The sequence below is a fragment of the Vombatus ursinus genome, unplaced genomic scaffold, assembly GCF_900497805.2.
Source record: "Vombatus ursinus unplaced genomic scaffold, bare-nosed wombat genome assembly UNPS02014812.1, whole genome shotgun sequence".
NCBI lineage: Eukaryota > Metazoa > Chordata > Mammalia > Diprotodontia > Vombatidae > Vombatus > Vombatus ursinus.
In genome coordinates, this window is record NW_020954590.1 from 62,465,069 (window position 1) to 62,481,263 (window position 16,195).

Sequence of the window (16,195 nt, forward strand, 5' to 3'; positions counted from 1 at the left end):
GCAGGCTACCTACCTTCTAACAGAAAAGTGACAGACTCAGTACAAACCAAGATATATTTTGTTTGGACATGCCCAAGGTGGGAATTTGTTTTGCCTGATTGTACGTATTTTCAAAATGGATTTTGTTTTTCTTTCTTTCTCACTTGGTGAGGATTGGGAGTGAGGAAGGAGAGGAAGAGAAGGCTAATTTCTGTTGATTAAAAAAAATAAAGATATTTCATGTTTTGGAATCTCTAAAACAAAAAAATCAGTGCATAAATTCTCATAACATCTTACAAAGTGGAGTGTTCAAATGCTCCAGCCAGTTACATTACAAATGAATGATTAAACTAAGAATAAATCCTTTAAAAACCCTATCTGTCTTCTTAATGTGATCATAATTTGCCTACAGAGAATTTCCTCTATATTAAGGGGCTAATCCTCAAGTGCTCTAAAAATGCAAAATGAAACTAAGACTACATTCTCAGAACTCATGGAGGTCTGCTGAAAGGAATAACATTGAAATATTGAGAGTTACTGAAAACCTATGAGAATTCTACAAATTTAACTTTATCAACTTGCCTTTAATGACCAAATTATGACATACTCTTTATGTGATGTTTCCTTTTTCAAGATTTACTGATGTTTCTTTTTGTTTAGATTAACAATTTATATGACACATGAATTTGCCGTATGAAACCAAAGAAATAAGAAGGAATGGTCAAGGTCAAATTTATGTAGCTAAATGAGACATTAACACTTAATTAACATTAAGAAGCTAAGAGAGCTTTGAGGTCCAGACCTGGGTGTAAACCCAGTAGTCAGAAAGTGATTCCTGTATCCTACATTCCATTCGATAGTTAATATAATGAGCTATTATAGAATTATTTCTACAATTATACCAGTAGACTATAAAGTCTACAAAAGAAAAAAGTCTACTCAACTGAAACTTCAGTTAAGTGTGTAGTTAAAATAAAAAACTAATTTTACAAGAGAAAACTAAAACTTACAGTATTGATATTTTCCACATCCACAAAGACAAGCATATTGCCTCCTCTGCCTTCTTCACCTTCAAGAGTATTACTTCTGCAGACTGTAGCTCGTACATTCAAAGATCGGCTAGTACAAATAACTGCTGTATGTCTTAATACCCTGTGACTGAAGAAAAATAAATGTAAACTCTAAAGCATGGGAACACATGAACTGATGCAAAGTGAAGTAAGCAGACGCAAGAAAAAAATATGCAATGATTGCAACAATGTAAATGGAAAGAATAAAAAACTGAAATTGAATGCTATATAATTAAAATGAACAAGCTTGGGCCCAGAATTTAGAGACGTCACCTCCCTTCACTAGAAAATTACAGAAGTGAAACATTACATATACTGTGACATGTGGTTAATGTGTTGAGTTTTTTCCCTGTTCTTTTATTCTTTGTTACAAAGGATTGCTTTCTAGGCATGAAGAAGGAGGGATATCTTTGGAAATTAATTTTATATAAAAATTAAAGATTAATAAATTTCAAAAATGAAAATTATGAAGTTGTAATACTGGTTCTTATTTGGTACCACATATTTGACAAGAATCAAAATCAGAATATCACAAAGAAAAATATTTGTAATACTTCAGTTTGACATTCAAAAATTAATAGTTTTTATTCAATTACTTCATATTTAAGTAGACTAGTGAGGTTTGCCACCCACAGAAACAAAAAAAAAATTTTCCATTGGTTTAATCCAATTTTGATTGATCCTTTGAAAGGCCTAATATTGTTCCAATCACTATAAGCTATTGATCTCAAAGTATTTCACATGAGCAGGAAAATCAAAACCAGCAGCCTTTCAGGCTAATAGCCAACATGCACTACCACAGTTCAGGCCCCCATCAGCTCTTGACTAGATTATTGTTACAGTCTCCTAACTGATGTCTCTGCCTCAAGACTTACCCCCAACTCCAGTCCATCCTAAACCCTGCTGAGAAAGTGATTTTTCTTATGCACATAACAATCACTTCCTTAATCAATCAACATCAGTGGTTCCCTAGTGTGTCTAGGTTCAAATATTAACTATAAAATCAAATATAATGAAACTTTTCTGTCTAGCTTTTAAAGCTTTACAAATTGGTCTTACTCTTTTAGCCACATTGGATAGGGACAGGATTTAACTGAAAAAAATCAAATTTCACTCTCCTAAACCCTCCGCAACCTCATTCATTCCCAAAGTTTCAGCTATTATCACCCCCAAGAATGACTCCCAAATGTCATTACCACTACCACCCTGCCCCAGTTCTGAATTTACTACTACCTACTAAAAATGCTCACAAGGATTTACCAATACTTCTAAATGGACATGTCACACTGTACTCATCTTCCTTTTTTCTCCCTTTTTAAAAGAGACCTTCTCCTGATTTTTCTATTTTTGTTAATGTTACCCACCCCTACCCCCACCTCAGTCATTCTGGCTTAAAACTTAAGTGGTTTTACTGGCTGTTCCTTTTCCATATCACCCACATCTAGTTACAAGTTCTATGGCTTGTTCCTTCTGAGTCTCTCAAAGTGGCTCCTTTATTTTTTTTCCCCCACAGCCAATATACTCAGTAAGCACCTACCATGAGACAGGCACCACTGGGGGGGGATACAAAGAAAGGTCAAAGACAGTGACCACTCTCAAAGGTTACAAACTAATGGAGGAGACAACATGCAAACAACTATGTACAAACAAGATGTATACAGAATAAATTGAAGATAATAAAGAGAGGGAAGGCACTAGATTACAGGGAAGCACAAAAAGCTTCATGCAGAAGGTGGGATTTTAGCAGAGAACTGAAGCAAGCCAGGAAATAGAGATGAGGAAGGAGCCCTGGAGGCCAGTGAATATGCCCCAAATCGGCAGATGAAGTGTCTTACTCAAGGTAGAGCAAGGTCAGTGTTACTGTACCACAGAGTGATAGGGAGTGGGAGGGTGGAGTGGGAGGTAGTATAAGGTATAGACGTGTGTGTGTGTGTGTGTGTGTGTGTGTGTGTGTGTGTTTTTAGTCTTGAATACCAAAAGTTCAGACCCTTATTAATAGAAGCAGGTAGGTGGCATTGCAGAGTCAGAAAAAAATACATTTCAATCCTGCCTCTGACACTTTTTGACCCTATCACATCGCTCGACTATTTCCTCATCTATAAACTGAGGAAACTGTTTCCTCACGTATGAAACAGAAATAATAGCACCTTCCTCAGAAAGTGATAGACACACACACACACACGCACGCACACGGATAAATTATCTATTTTGCACACCTTAAAATACAAGTGCCAGCTATTATTACCTTGCACCTAGAATATTATAATGATGCTCTAACATTCTAACTAGTCTCCTAGTCACCTGTTTTTCTCATGTCTGATCAATTCTGATTGCAGTACTTCAAGATTCATTTTCCTACAGCACTGCTTTGATCATGCCACTTCCCTGCTTAAAAAAAAAAAATCTAAAGCCTACCAAATGCTTAATGAATAAAGCCCAAATTTATTAGTCGGACTTGAAGGTTGGCTGTTATCTTGACTTCACCTCCCTGCCAGGTCACAGGCCTCATTCCATCCCTCTCTCCTTACGCACTACACTACAACCATCAGTCTCTGAGTGTGCCATGGGCTTTCCCTGATTTTTTTTCTCTAAGCTTTTGCACGTGCTGTTGTCTTTACCTGCAATGCGTTGTCCCTGTAACCGTTCCTACATATTGAAAGTCTACTTGATTAACTGGGCAATTAGTTTTGCTTAACTTTTTTTCTTAATGGAAAGCTCACTGAAGAGCGTATGGGTTTAATGTATATATTTTTAAATTTTAGTTTAAAGGTTCAGTTTAAGGTATATAAAATGACTATGATAGTAAAACAAAAGACATCAATGAAACTTTACAAAGAGAGAGACAGAGAAACCCTATTCAGTCTTAAATTAAATTAAGATTAAATATCACCTCCAGGAAGCCTTTCCTCATCATACCATCCTCTCTCTCTTTTCTATAGTTCTCTACTTCTACTATTTGTATGGTACTTATATATAAATAACTAATATAAGGCAGTTAAAATTATGAGCTCCTTGAGGATAGGAAACAAGCCTTAGTTATTCTTGTATCTGCTACAGCAACCAGTACAATGCTTTGTAATATGGAGGTCAAATAATCAATACTGTTGAAATAAATATAGTCAGAGAGGATAAAGAGTTCTGGCTTTAGAGTCAGACACGTGAGACCAATTCCTTACTCTGCCCTTTACTATTTGTGTGACCTTTCACAAGTCATGTCCCCTTTCTGGGCCTTACATGACCCTTAGGGCCCCTTCCATCTCTAAATCTAGAGTCCTATGATCAAGTGACATTAAATAAATAAATGAATGAATGAATGAATGAATGAATGCCGTATGTAGCAAATGCCAAATGAGTGGTAAAAATAGTGACACCAGAAGACTTCTTGACCCAAGTGTTCAACCTATTCCAAAAAGCTCCCCCTAGTCTGAGCAACGCTCTGCAGTCAGAAGCCAATTTAGAATCCCACCTCCACCACTACCTGTATAACTTTGGAAAAATCACTTTGAATTCCTGTCTCATTTTACTCATCTGAAAAATAACAGAGTTGAACTTGATGGCCTCTGAGGTCACCATCGGTTCTAGAACTATGATCCTACATCTGATGCTTTCCTTTCACAACTGGCTCTTAACTCAGTGGTCAATGGTTCCTTCCTATACATTTAAAACTTTTTATATCCATTTATTCCCTATTGTAATCCTTTAGCTTAGACATCTAGCCTGTATACAATTAGCATCCACATACAGCTGTTCAGATATATTGTTCTAATAGCATCTATATCTCCCCACACTCCCACATTAATCCTTACTCTAAAACAGCCACCGCATCAAACTTTAGACTTCTAAGCATGGCTTTTGGGACCTCCACACCAACTGTCCCTCTTTTAAACTCTCTAGATAAAATAAATTATATACCTTTTGCTAGGAGGAAGTCAATTTTTTCATAATTCCCCACATGCAGTCCTCTCCTTTTGAAATTCCTGACCTGTATTTTCTCCTTCATGTAAAACTACTGTCTTCTTTATCCATTACAATTAATTGCTTCCCAAAAGAAATTTCCATAATTCCTTCAAGACTCAGATCAAGTACCACCTGCCACATAAAACATTTCTGATCTCAGGGGCAGCTAGGTGGCACAGTGGATAGAGCACCGGTCCTGCATTCAGGAGAACCTGAGTTCAAATCCGGCCTCAGACCAACACTTGACACTTACAAGCTGTGTGACCCTGGGCAAGTCACCTAACCCCAATTGCCTAACAACTAAAAAAAACCAACAAAACAAAAAAAAAAACAAAAAACATTTCTGATCTCAACTCTCTACCACTCTCCCTCCCCTAATTATATCTTGTATTTTGTTAGTACTTACTCTGTTTATACTTAAATATATACATGCTATCTCCCTTAAAAGAATGTAACCTCCTTGAGTGTAGAAACTATTCTCTGAATCTCCAGCACCTAGTACAGTGCTTGGCATAAAAATGTTTGTAGAAATGAATTTGATATGTAGGAATACATGCTATGCATGGTTTAATAATTGTTTATATCTTAGTCAGAAAATGTGATTTGTTCCTAAATCATCCTGAAAACAGGTAACTAAATATTCCAGAGCTACAGAGAATTGCCCACCTAGGTCTGAGTAAATCTGCTGACAATAAACAAAGTTATTTTTACTTCTAAATAAGGTTAAGGCTACAATCAGCAATTAACATCACTTCAAATGTTTTGTTTCTTTGAAGAAGGATGAAGAAATTATAGAAGGAATATTTCTCAGTTTAAATTGATAGGTTAGCTACAGTTCTGAATAGTTAACCTTAAATGTAAATTCTTTTTTTTTTTTTTTTAACAAATTCTTTATAAGAAATGATGAACAGGCTGAATTCAGAAAAACCTAGAAAGACTTGTATGGTCTGATGCTTAGTGAAGTGAGCAGAACCAGGAGAACATTGTAAACAGCCACGTTGTGCGATGACTAATATTGATAAACTTAACCCTTCTCAGCAATACAAGGATCTAAGACATCTCCAAAGGCCTCGTGATGGAAAGTGCTATCCACAAAGAAGAAAGAACTATGGAGTTTGAATGCAGATCGAAGCATATTATTTGCTATTTTTTTCTTCTGTTGTGTTTTTGTTTCCTCTTTCTGGTGGTTCCTCCTATTGATTCTAATTCTTACTTACAACATCACTAATGTGAAAATGTTTAATAGGAATGTATATGTATAGCTTATATCAGATTGCACGCTGTCTTGGGGAAGGAGATAGGAAAGGAGGGGGAGAAAAATTTAAAACTCAAAAGCTTATGGAAGTGATTGTTGACAATTCAAAATAAATTAATTAAAAAAAATTCTTTATAAATGAAATCTTGGTTGCTAGTTAAAGTTTCTATTCCCTTTGGTAACCAAACCCTGAAAAACCCCTAAGTAACACAGATAGGCTCACTGATATACTCCAGCAGAGAAGAATGACCTCAGACTCTAAACAGCTTTGTGAACTCTGAGCAAGTTACTTGTCAATTTCCTCCTTGGAAAATGGGGACACCAACAGGACTGATTTCACAGTTATTTGAAGAACTGAGATTTATGTAAAAGTGCTCTGCAAACTTTAGAGGAATATATGTTTATATTTTAATTTTTAATTTTGCTTATTTCTAACTAATTAAAAAAGTCATATACTACTAATGACTTAAATAGAAGTCATGGTATTTCAAAAGTAGATTGACTTATTTTTTCTTGTTAACATTTAAACTCATTCACTTCCAAAAGGAGAACTGAGCCAATTTTTTCAAATGGTGACACTCTTGACCAAAAAAATTTTTTACTAGTAAAATGTAAAAATTACAATCATTTCAGGAATTGATTGTTCAAATAAATTATGTCTTTTAGTTCTGTTCTAAAAGTCCACTTATATGTCAGATGTTTATTTCTACTGAAAAATTAGTTCTACAAGTCAACATTATAAATGGTGGTTATATTTTGAAATAACCCAGGAAAGTCAATTTTTAATTCAGCTTTGTGAATTATCCTGAAATTTGGACCATCATTTCTGCCCCAAATCTGTTATCATTTCATTCATGCTACACACTGCTTGCCCTTATTTCCTAAGGTGTTTATGATAAGCACTGATAGAAAGGGTCCATTGAATAAGTCTCTTGTTTGACATTTAATTGTCAGTGTTGACTAAAACAAACCAGTTTTGTTTTTTTTTATGGTCTGAAACTGCCCTATAAAATATTTCAAAAGCTCTATTAAAGTAAACATAGAAAAGAAAGTCATTTTCAAATATTTTCCTGAAACAGCCATTACACAAATAGGATTCTGCTGTGCTATATGCTGAATTATGACCAAGATAAGCAATCCTTCATGTGAGCTAATTAATTAGCTTCATTCTGTCCCATGACATAAAATAAATTGTAATATGAGTCGGCAATTTTGGAAATGTATATACTGGTTACAAAAGGTTCTGTGTGAAACAGTGAACGGATAGGCACATAATTAAATCCACTAAAGGAAGAAAATAATGTCAAAGCACACACCCTCCTGATGATGGGTTAAATAGCTTCTTCAAGTATGAACGATATCCAATTACACTGGGTTGACACAGTGGTCACCTGGAAATTTATGGAACCTTTGGCCATATCAGAATCATTGCATTTTGGAGCTGGAAGTGGTCTTAGAGATTAGAGTCCACCTCTGTCAAATCTTGCAGCCAGGCAGTTCAGAGATATTAGGCACAACCTGAGGCATAAACATTATGTATAGTAAAGAAGAGGGGTGATTGTTTTCCTTTTGAAAATGGTAGTATATTAATAATATGCACATTTTAAAAAACACATTAAAAATGGAAGTTTATCTTAGAAAAATTTAAAAATACTCACCAGATGTTAGACTGCTTTTTAATACTTTCATAATAAAACAAAAAGTTTATTTCATGAACACCTTCTTCATCTGGTCCACGTAACCACATAGGCAGCTGGACCGAAGCCCCAGGTAGAAGAACAGAGTCAGGAAGGGGCACATGAATAACTTCTGGCTGACTTCCTAAGCCAAAGTCTACCGAGGAAGCTGATGATGTGAGGGCAGTAGCCCCAGAGGTAGAATCTGCCACAACAGTCTTGTAAGCACTACAGTTCTCAGATGCCGAGGGGCTCAGAGGTGTGAGAGCCTCAGTATTACCACCAAAAGTAAAAAACTCTGGACGTTTAGAAACAACCTTCAATCCAGTAAGAGGACACTTGCTGACGTTGACAAATTCAACATATGCTTTTCGGATTTCCCCACAAAGAAGTCCTGTAGGAAAATTTATAAAGAACACCTGCATTGGGGGAGGAAAAAATTATTATTTTGGCTATCAAATATTTCTTGAACTTCTTTCTACAGCTGAGTCTCTACTTTTTTAAAAAAATTAATTTATTTTAAACTTAAAATACTGAAACTTAAGTACACAATAAGAAAAAAACAGATTATAAACTTAAATACAAAATAAGAAAAAAAAGCATTGCCATGTGCATGGCAGAACATAAGAGAGGATTCAATAATAATTTTCAATAATAAATTTCAATTTCAAGAAAGCCTGTAAATACTACACATCGTGTTCAGAGCTGTCCATCTTTCCTTTGCTTCCTTGTAAATTTTCTTTTATTCTTTGCTGCACACTTTTTACTTTGTTCTTTTTCTCCCCTTCCTCTCCCCCCCCATCCTGAAGGCTACAATTAAATACACACACACACACACACACACAGAGGTACCTATAATCATAATCATATATAGACATATACATTCATATGCATCTACGTAGGACCATACCATACTTGTCTGTCCTCTATTTCTCTGAGGGTGGACAACATCTTCTTTTATAAGTCCAAGTCTTTCCATATTTTTCTAAGTCCATCAATTAATCACTTCCTACACCACAACAATAATCCACCCTCATATTGTCTAGTTATTTAAATAGTCTAAAACAATATTGATTAGTATGGCTGACATATAGAATAGTTTTCCTATTTTTCTTTTGAGTCTGTACTTTTTAACAAAAATACATTTAGCAAGACTTTTTATAAGCACTTCATTAATCATAATCAAAACAAGGAAACTGTCTTTGCAGGCAAATTAATTATAAAGTTATATCTACAATTCAGTGGCATATTTAAGAATATTTTGTTTGGGAATAAATCTCAAGAAAATGAAATTCTGACTACCCTAACAATAGGTACAGTCTGACAGGCTGGCAAGAAAGGGATAATAAGAGGGAATTCAATAGCAGTGGTGCCTAACCCAAATAGAAACAACAGCCACTAAACCATATATAAGGATCCCTGTGGGTCTTATATTATCTTAGAAAACCACATATTTAACATCAACTTTGTTTTACTGTACTTTTATTTCTTAAATATTCCCCACATGCATTTTAATCTAGTTCAAACCTCCCTCCAGAGTGTGGTAGGCAGTATGCAGCCCATGGACCATGTATCTTTTTGGAACTTTAGAAATTATAATCATACTTTGACCTCTAGTCAGTGCAAGCATAGTTATACCACTGTATGTAAAAACTAGTGATGTATTTACTCAACAACTTCCAATTTCTCATCCTATATCACACCTCAACTGAAAAGAAAAAATACTTCAAATATTTATTATTTATACATTGGTAATATGGGGATGGTGGGCAAGATGATGTTTCCTTTATTTTAGCACAAGGGAAAAGGGAAAAATGTGTTTTTATATGAATATATGTGTGTGTGTGTGTGTATACATATGTATATATAGATACACACACACATATATAAAAACAGAATATCATAATGACCTACTAATAAGGGACTTTCAGAAGGCACTCAACTGTTATAGTAAGGAAAGGCAGAGAACCAACAAGGAAAACTAGCAGAGGAACAAAGTTAAAAGAAAAAGATGTTTTGGTAAAACTCTCTGTAGACACTTCTATTCTTGAATGATTTCTGAAACCTCCAGTGGAATTATTCCTGGAAGTTTTAAAATGCCTTTATGTTTAAGACTGCATTTTTTAAAAATTAAGGTATGGTCAGCATTATTACAGAACACAGTTATGCAATAATTTAGTGTAATCACCATTCTGGGTATTTATAAAGCTAAAGTTCCAGTGTGTGTCGTCCCCCCCCCAGTAATCCCTCCATTAATCTCATCAAAAAATCAGTAATAAAGTCATTAGGCTCCTTCCAAAAGAACAGGTCCTCCTCATGAGTCTCCAAAAGAGGTAAACTTGTCAATCAATCAACATATTTATGAAGACCACTAATTCAGTAGTCTGGGTATTCTAACAACTGTACCAACTAAAACGGAGGTGGCTCAAAAGTAACTCAGAAATAAAGACACTTTGACAAGCATTAAGGAAATGGATTGTCAGACAAAAGAGGGAAGGATAAGATGACAGGGGTGGTGTGAATAGGTCACTGAATCACAGAATTTGAGGAGCAGTAAGAGACTTCAGTGGCCCAACTACTTCAAGAGGTATATGTGGGTGGGTGTGTGTATATGTGTGTGTGTGTGTGTGTTGTGTGTAGGGAGATAAGCATTTATTAAGTGTCTATTATGTTCTAGGCACTGTGCTAAGCACTTTACAAATGTTCTCATTTGATCTTCATAATGACTCCATAAAGTAGGTGCTATTCTTTTTCTAAAGGGTGCTATCCCTTTTACAATTAAGCAAAGACAGAGGTTAAGTGACTTGTCCAGGGTCATACAGCTATTAAAAGTCTGAGGCTGGATATGAACCTAGATCTCTTGGACTCCAGGCCCAGAGCTCTATCCGCTGTACATCTGGCTGCATCTACTCCAATCCAAACACATAAGGAATGCCTACTACAATACAACCAGCAAATGGTCATCCAACTTCTACCTGAATATCTCCAAAGTGGGGAACCTACTATTTCTCAAGGCATGGACAGCTCTAATTGTTAGGAAATTTTTCTTGTTATTATGCCTAAATTGGCCTCTTCACAACTTCTACCCATTGCTCCTAGTTCAGCCCTTGGTAGCCACGCAGAACAAATCAAATTCCACTTCCACATGATAGGCCTCCACAGACTTGAACAGAGGGAAGAATAAACATTTCTATAACACCTATCAGATGTGAGGCTCTGTACTAAGCACTTTTTACAAATATCATCTCATTTGATCCTCACAATAACCTTGTGATGTAGTATCATTGTATTATCATTATTCCCATTTTACAACTGAGGAAACTGAAGATAAGTGAAATTAAGTGACTTACCCAGGGTCACACAGTAAGTGTCTGAGGATGAATGTGAACTGAGGATTTCCTGACTCCAGGCCCAGTGCTGTATTCACTGTGCCACCAGCTAGCTGCCTTACAGCCATAGCTTTCATTTCCTCCAGTCTTCTCCCTCCTGCTTCTTACATCCTCTCTTCTCCAGGCTAACCACGTCCAATTCCTTCAACTGGTCCTCATGTGACATAGACTCAAGGTCCTTCAGCATGACTGCCCTCCTCTGGATATTTTTCAGTTTATCATAAACCTTCTTAAAGTGAGGCACCCAAAACTGAAAACAATACTCTAGATGAGTATTCCCTATTCCTGGAAATTATTCCTCTTAATATAGCCAAAGATTATGTTTTTTTGGGCGGCAACATTATACTACCAATAGTAAGCTCCCAAGTCACCTGAGTTCCCAGCATATTTTTCCTAACTGTTGTCTAACAATGTATGCCACATCAAGGACTGTGAAGATGAATTTTTTGGTACCCAAGTGTAAGACTTTAAATTTATCCCTACTGAATTTCAGCTTATTACATTCAGCCCAATGTTCTACCCCAGGGGTGGGGAACCTGCATCCTTGAGACCACATGTGCAATGATCAACCACAATTGCAGAGAACTGAAAAGAATGCTGCCTACCTCATGAAGGAGAGTTGATGGACCAATGCAAAATAAAAAACATATTTTTGGACATGGCCAAAGTGAGAATTTATTTTGTCACAACCTGCTTATGATCCAAGGATTCCGTATTTCTTCTTTCTTTCAATATTTCTTTTCAGTGAATAGGGAGAGGTAAGAGGGAAGGAAAATGCTTGATAATTGGGGGGAAAGAGAAAGAGAAGGCCAGAAAGAATCACAGATAAGTGAGACAACTTTAAAAGCTACATATTGAATTTATTTACATATTTAAAAGAAAAGCAAACTGTACATAATAGAGATTTGCAATTTTATGTACAAGCATCTTTCTTGTTACACTAGGTACATGGAAATGCCCATTTTATTTGGTGTTTGTTAAGTTCAATGCTTTAAAAAGTTGAATATCACAGTGCCACAGACAGATTGCCTCTTCTACTGGAGAACTGCCAGGTTAACACTGAGCCATTAGCTATTTTTTGAGCCTATCTAACCAGTTCTTACATGAATTAACTGTATTCTTGTCTAATCTATATCTCCAAAAGAGTAGTATGGCCTATTTTATTAGAAAGCTTTGCTAAAATCTAGGTAAACTACACCACAGCATTTCTCTCATCTTCTATTTTAGTAATCTTGTCAAAAAAGGGAACGAGGTTAGTCTGGCAATCTGCATTCTGGATAAAGCTGTCCTGGTTTTTTGTAATCACTACTTTCTTTTCTCAATGTCTGCCAACCTCCTTTTTCATGATCAGTTCTAAAATATGCCCAGATACTGAAGTCAAGGTCACTGGCCTATAGTGAAAAGTATTATCTTCTCTTTTTTGAAAATCAGGACAATATTTGCCCTTCTCTAATCTTGTGATGCCTCTCCCATTTTCCATGATCTTTCAAATATCACTGCAAGTGGCCCGACAATCACAGCTTCCAGATCTTTCAGTACCAAAGGATGTAATTTATCTGAGCCAAATGACCTAAATTCATCATGGGCAGCTAGGTGCTCATTTCTATTCCCTTACTCACATTTGTCATCAACTCCCTATTTATTTCTTTTGTGCTGTTGTCTGTGGTACAAGATTTGTTCTACATGGCAGAAAAAAACATGCAAAGTAACAAGTGAGCAGCTCAGCCTTCTCTCTGTTATCAGTTATCAACCTTAATCAAATTACAGAAATGTTGCTCTTTAAAGACTAACAGCTGTGTCATATTTATTCCTAAATAATTCATTCTGAAATATTCCAGGCCTTCCAATAACATGGGCATGACACATTGAATTACAGATGGAAAAGGTCTTCTGCATAACTACTTCCTTGATTTGTCTTAAACTAACCTCCTTTCTTTTTCCCTCTTTCACGTTCTCTCTTTCTCCCCCTCCCTCCTTAACTTCTTCACTTCTTCCTTTCTTTTCATCCCTCTTCCCTCTTTCCTTCCTTCCAACAGGATGTTTGCCTACCTTGCCCATCCCGGAAAGGTAGGGGTAACTCACAGCCCCATTGCTTTGGCCTTTTCCATTTCTGACCTGGGCTGGTTCCCTCCTTAGGCAACCTGGTGGCCCCCTATTCTGGGGTGGGGATGAGGAGGGGTCCTCACTAATGTCACACTTAGTGTGGATATCTAATGGGCATTTCTTTCCTGGAGTAGTCCAATACAGCTAGAAACTCCCAAGCTCAAGAGATCTCTCAGCCTCCCTGGGAGCTGGGATCATTGGCATGTGCCCCCAAGCCCAGCTTCCTTTCTGTTTTTAAGAACCAAATCTCATATATTTTAAGATATGGTGAATGAGACCTTTTTACCCTATTCCACTGTTTTTTTATGTATGTGGTCCAGTCTGGTGATTTTATTGGTGTTAAGAACTTCCTATGTGGATGTTCTTACCACAGATATAAATGTTCTGTACCTTAGAGTCTTCTATAAAGTTGAATCACCAAAAGGTTACATAACTTGCCTAGATACTCAGGTCTTTCTGATGCTGTGCCAGCCTTCTCTTCCCTATGCTTCACTGCTCCTCATCATGTTTATGATAAATTGTACCTGTACTCCATCTGAAATATAATCTTTACAACCTAAAGAATACTGATTTAGAGATTGCTAATACAGCAACCTCATTTTGACTATTTTTGTGTCCTTTCTCTGGACTTTCATAGCTTTATGATCTTTATAGATGGAAAGTAACTAGAAGCCTATACAGTATTTCAGATACAGACACGATATATTTTTTCTATATGAATTTTGTTGTCCTGCTTAATGGTACTCAGAATTTTGGTCTTTCTGGCCCATATGACTATTGAATCACAGTCTTTTAGAGTCCATAAAATTTCTCATGTCTTTTATCAAGGTCCTGAGACGAAGCCCTTTTCAGATAGATTCCACTGTTACATAATTATGCTTTCATGCTATTTTTTTTGAGCATATTTCCTTAACCTTGAACTATAGTTCATCTGCCTTTTTTTTTGTTTACTCACAAAACTTTATTAGATTGTCTTACAGTTTGTTCCTAGAAGCTTGGTATTTCACTACCATAATTTAATGATAACAGCAAACTTGGAGAATTCCTTGTGTAGTCACCGTCCAAAATCATTTAACAAAATGACAAATGAGGTCAATCCGGATACTAATCTCTGGAGGAGCCAATTCTATCCAGAAGTGTGTTATTATATCTTTCGTTGTTTTCAAAATAGGGACAGAAATGGGGCATTGCAAACTCCTCTCCCCATTTCCCACAGATATTAAGTTTCAGTTTTAATAATTTTTTCTCTATTTTCAATATTATCTGGATGACTAAAATTTAATAAGATGTGGGAGATTTTCTAAAAATCTATCCTCTTAATGGATATGAAACTTAAAATTAACCACACAAAAGAATGTTTTCCTATACTCTGTGTCTTGAGCCCTCTTCCAACCTTTGCAAATTTTTCAAAGTTTGTAAATGTCCCTGATAGGGAAGCTATACAGAGTATACTTAGAATTTAAAGTATCCAAATTAAAATGGAGATGAAAAGATCAACATTACATTCATCTAACAAATAAACTAAGTAACGGGTGGGAATTGGGAGGTATTAGCAGAAAATATTTTCTACTAATACAAAAATTACTTTCTTTCACTTTTACCAGTATTTCCATATTTTAAATGGCTTTCTAGTTGTTAAAGATCTTTGATTCTTTTTATGTTATAACTGACAAGAATAGATGTTTTCTCAATTACAAGTTATATAGAAAAAATGTAGGAAAAAAAATATATCCTTTGCTTACACTCAACGCAGCATTCCAGAAAGAGCATGAGCCCAGGAGTCCTAGTTTCAAGTTTTGCCTATGACAAGTGGCCCTGGACAAGTAACTTAACATTTTAATGCTCAAAGCAGCACTCCAAAGCTACAAGTTGAAGAGGTGCCAACTTGCATTAGCAGAGAGTTTCCTCATCTAGACATTCTCTTCACATGAAATTAGAAGTCTAGTCCCAATCTCTATCTTTTACATATCAGGTACATCTTACTATAGCTAACTTGCCAAAATGATAAATTACAATACAGTACATAATTTCTTAGAATTGGTATACCCTCATAAGGAACAAGAATTAGGACTAGGCCTGTGATTTCATTTACATATGTAACTTCTAAGTGAGGAAATTTTAGAATTCTATTCTATATGATACCTATCTATCAGGGATGCTTAATTTTTATGTAAGGTATTCTTCACATATTCTTCATGAATTCAAGCTTTCACAGTTAAGATAGAAACAATCCATAAATGGCATTTAAAATCAAATTTATTAAAGTTTAGAAGACAAGTTGTTCAACGTTCTTATTTCAAGCCTTACGTTATACAAAACATGGATACGATGTATCCATGATGCAGATGATGATGATGCAGCTAGCCTAGAAAGTAAACTCTGTTCTATAGATAACATAAGTAAAGCTCAATCCAGCTATAAAGGAGATTCATCACTCACTGAAAGAAACATGCAGTTTGAGTCACTTTTATAAACTAAGTTGAAAAACTGAGAAACTGTAAAAGGAATGGATGGAACTAAGGATCAAAACCAAAGAAACCTAAGCAATCAGTGGGAAGGTTCAAGACCAAAAGAAAAATAATTGTACATCACTTATCAACTTTTTTAACTGACCTGGAAAACTTCAACTCAACCTTTCCCATACTCATCTGTCTCAAAGAGATGGTAAACCTGATATGAATATCAATAGCTTACCACTACCTATATATTCAATTTCTGTTAATAATTCAAACACAACATTTTGAGTGCCAGGTATCACTAGGGTCA

The 16,195-nt window shown here is 35.8% G+C and overlaps 1 protein-coding gene across 4 annotated transcripts in view; it reads right to left on the reverse strand.

The window, feature by feature from the left end:
• Window positions 1–16,195, reverse strand: part of LOC114053906 (trafficking protein particle complex subunit 8) — a 135,806-nt gene that overhangs the window by 38,374 nt on the left and 81,237 nt on the right. For all 4 annotated transcript variants that reach the window (XM_027877030.1, XM_027877028.1, XM_027877027.1 and 1 more), the window contains 2 exons: window positions 7,920–8,356; window positions 990–1,137 (listed from right to left, as the gene is read on the reverse strand). In XM_027877030.1, coding sequence (XP_027732831.1) covers window positions 990–1,137; window positions 7,920–8,356 — 585 coding nt within the window. The remainder of the gene's footprint in view (window positions 1–989; window positions 1,138–7,919; window positions 8,357–16,195) is intronic.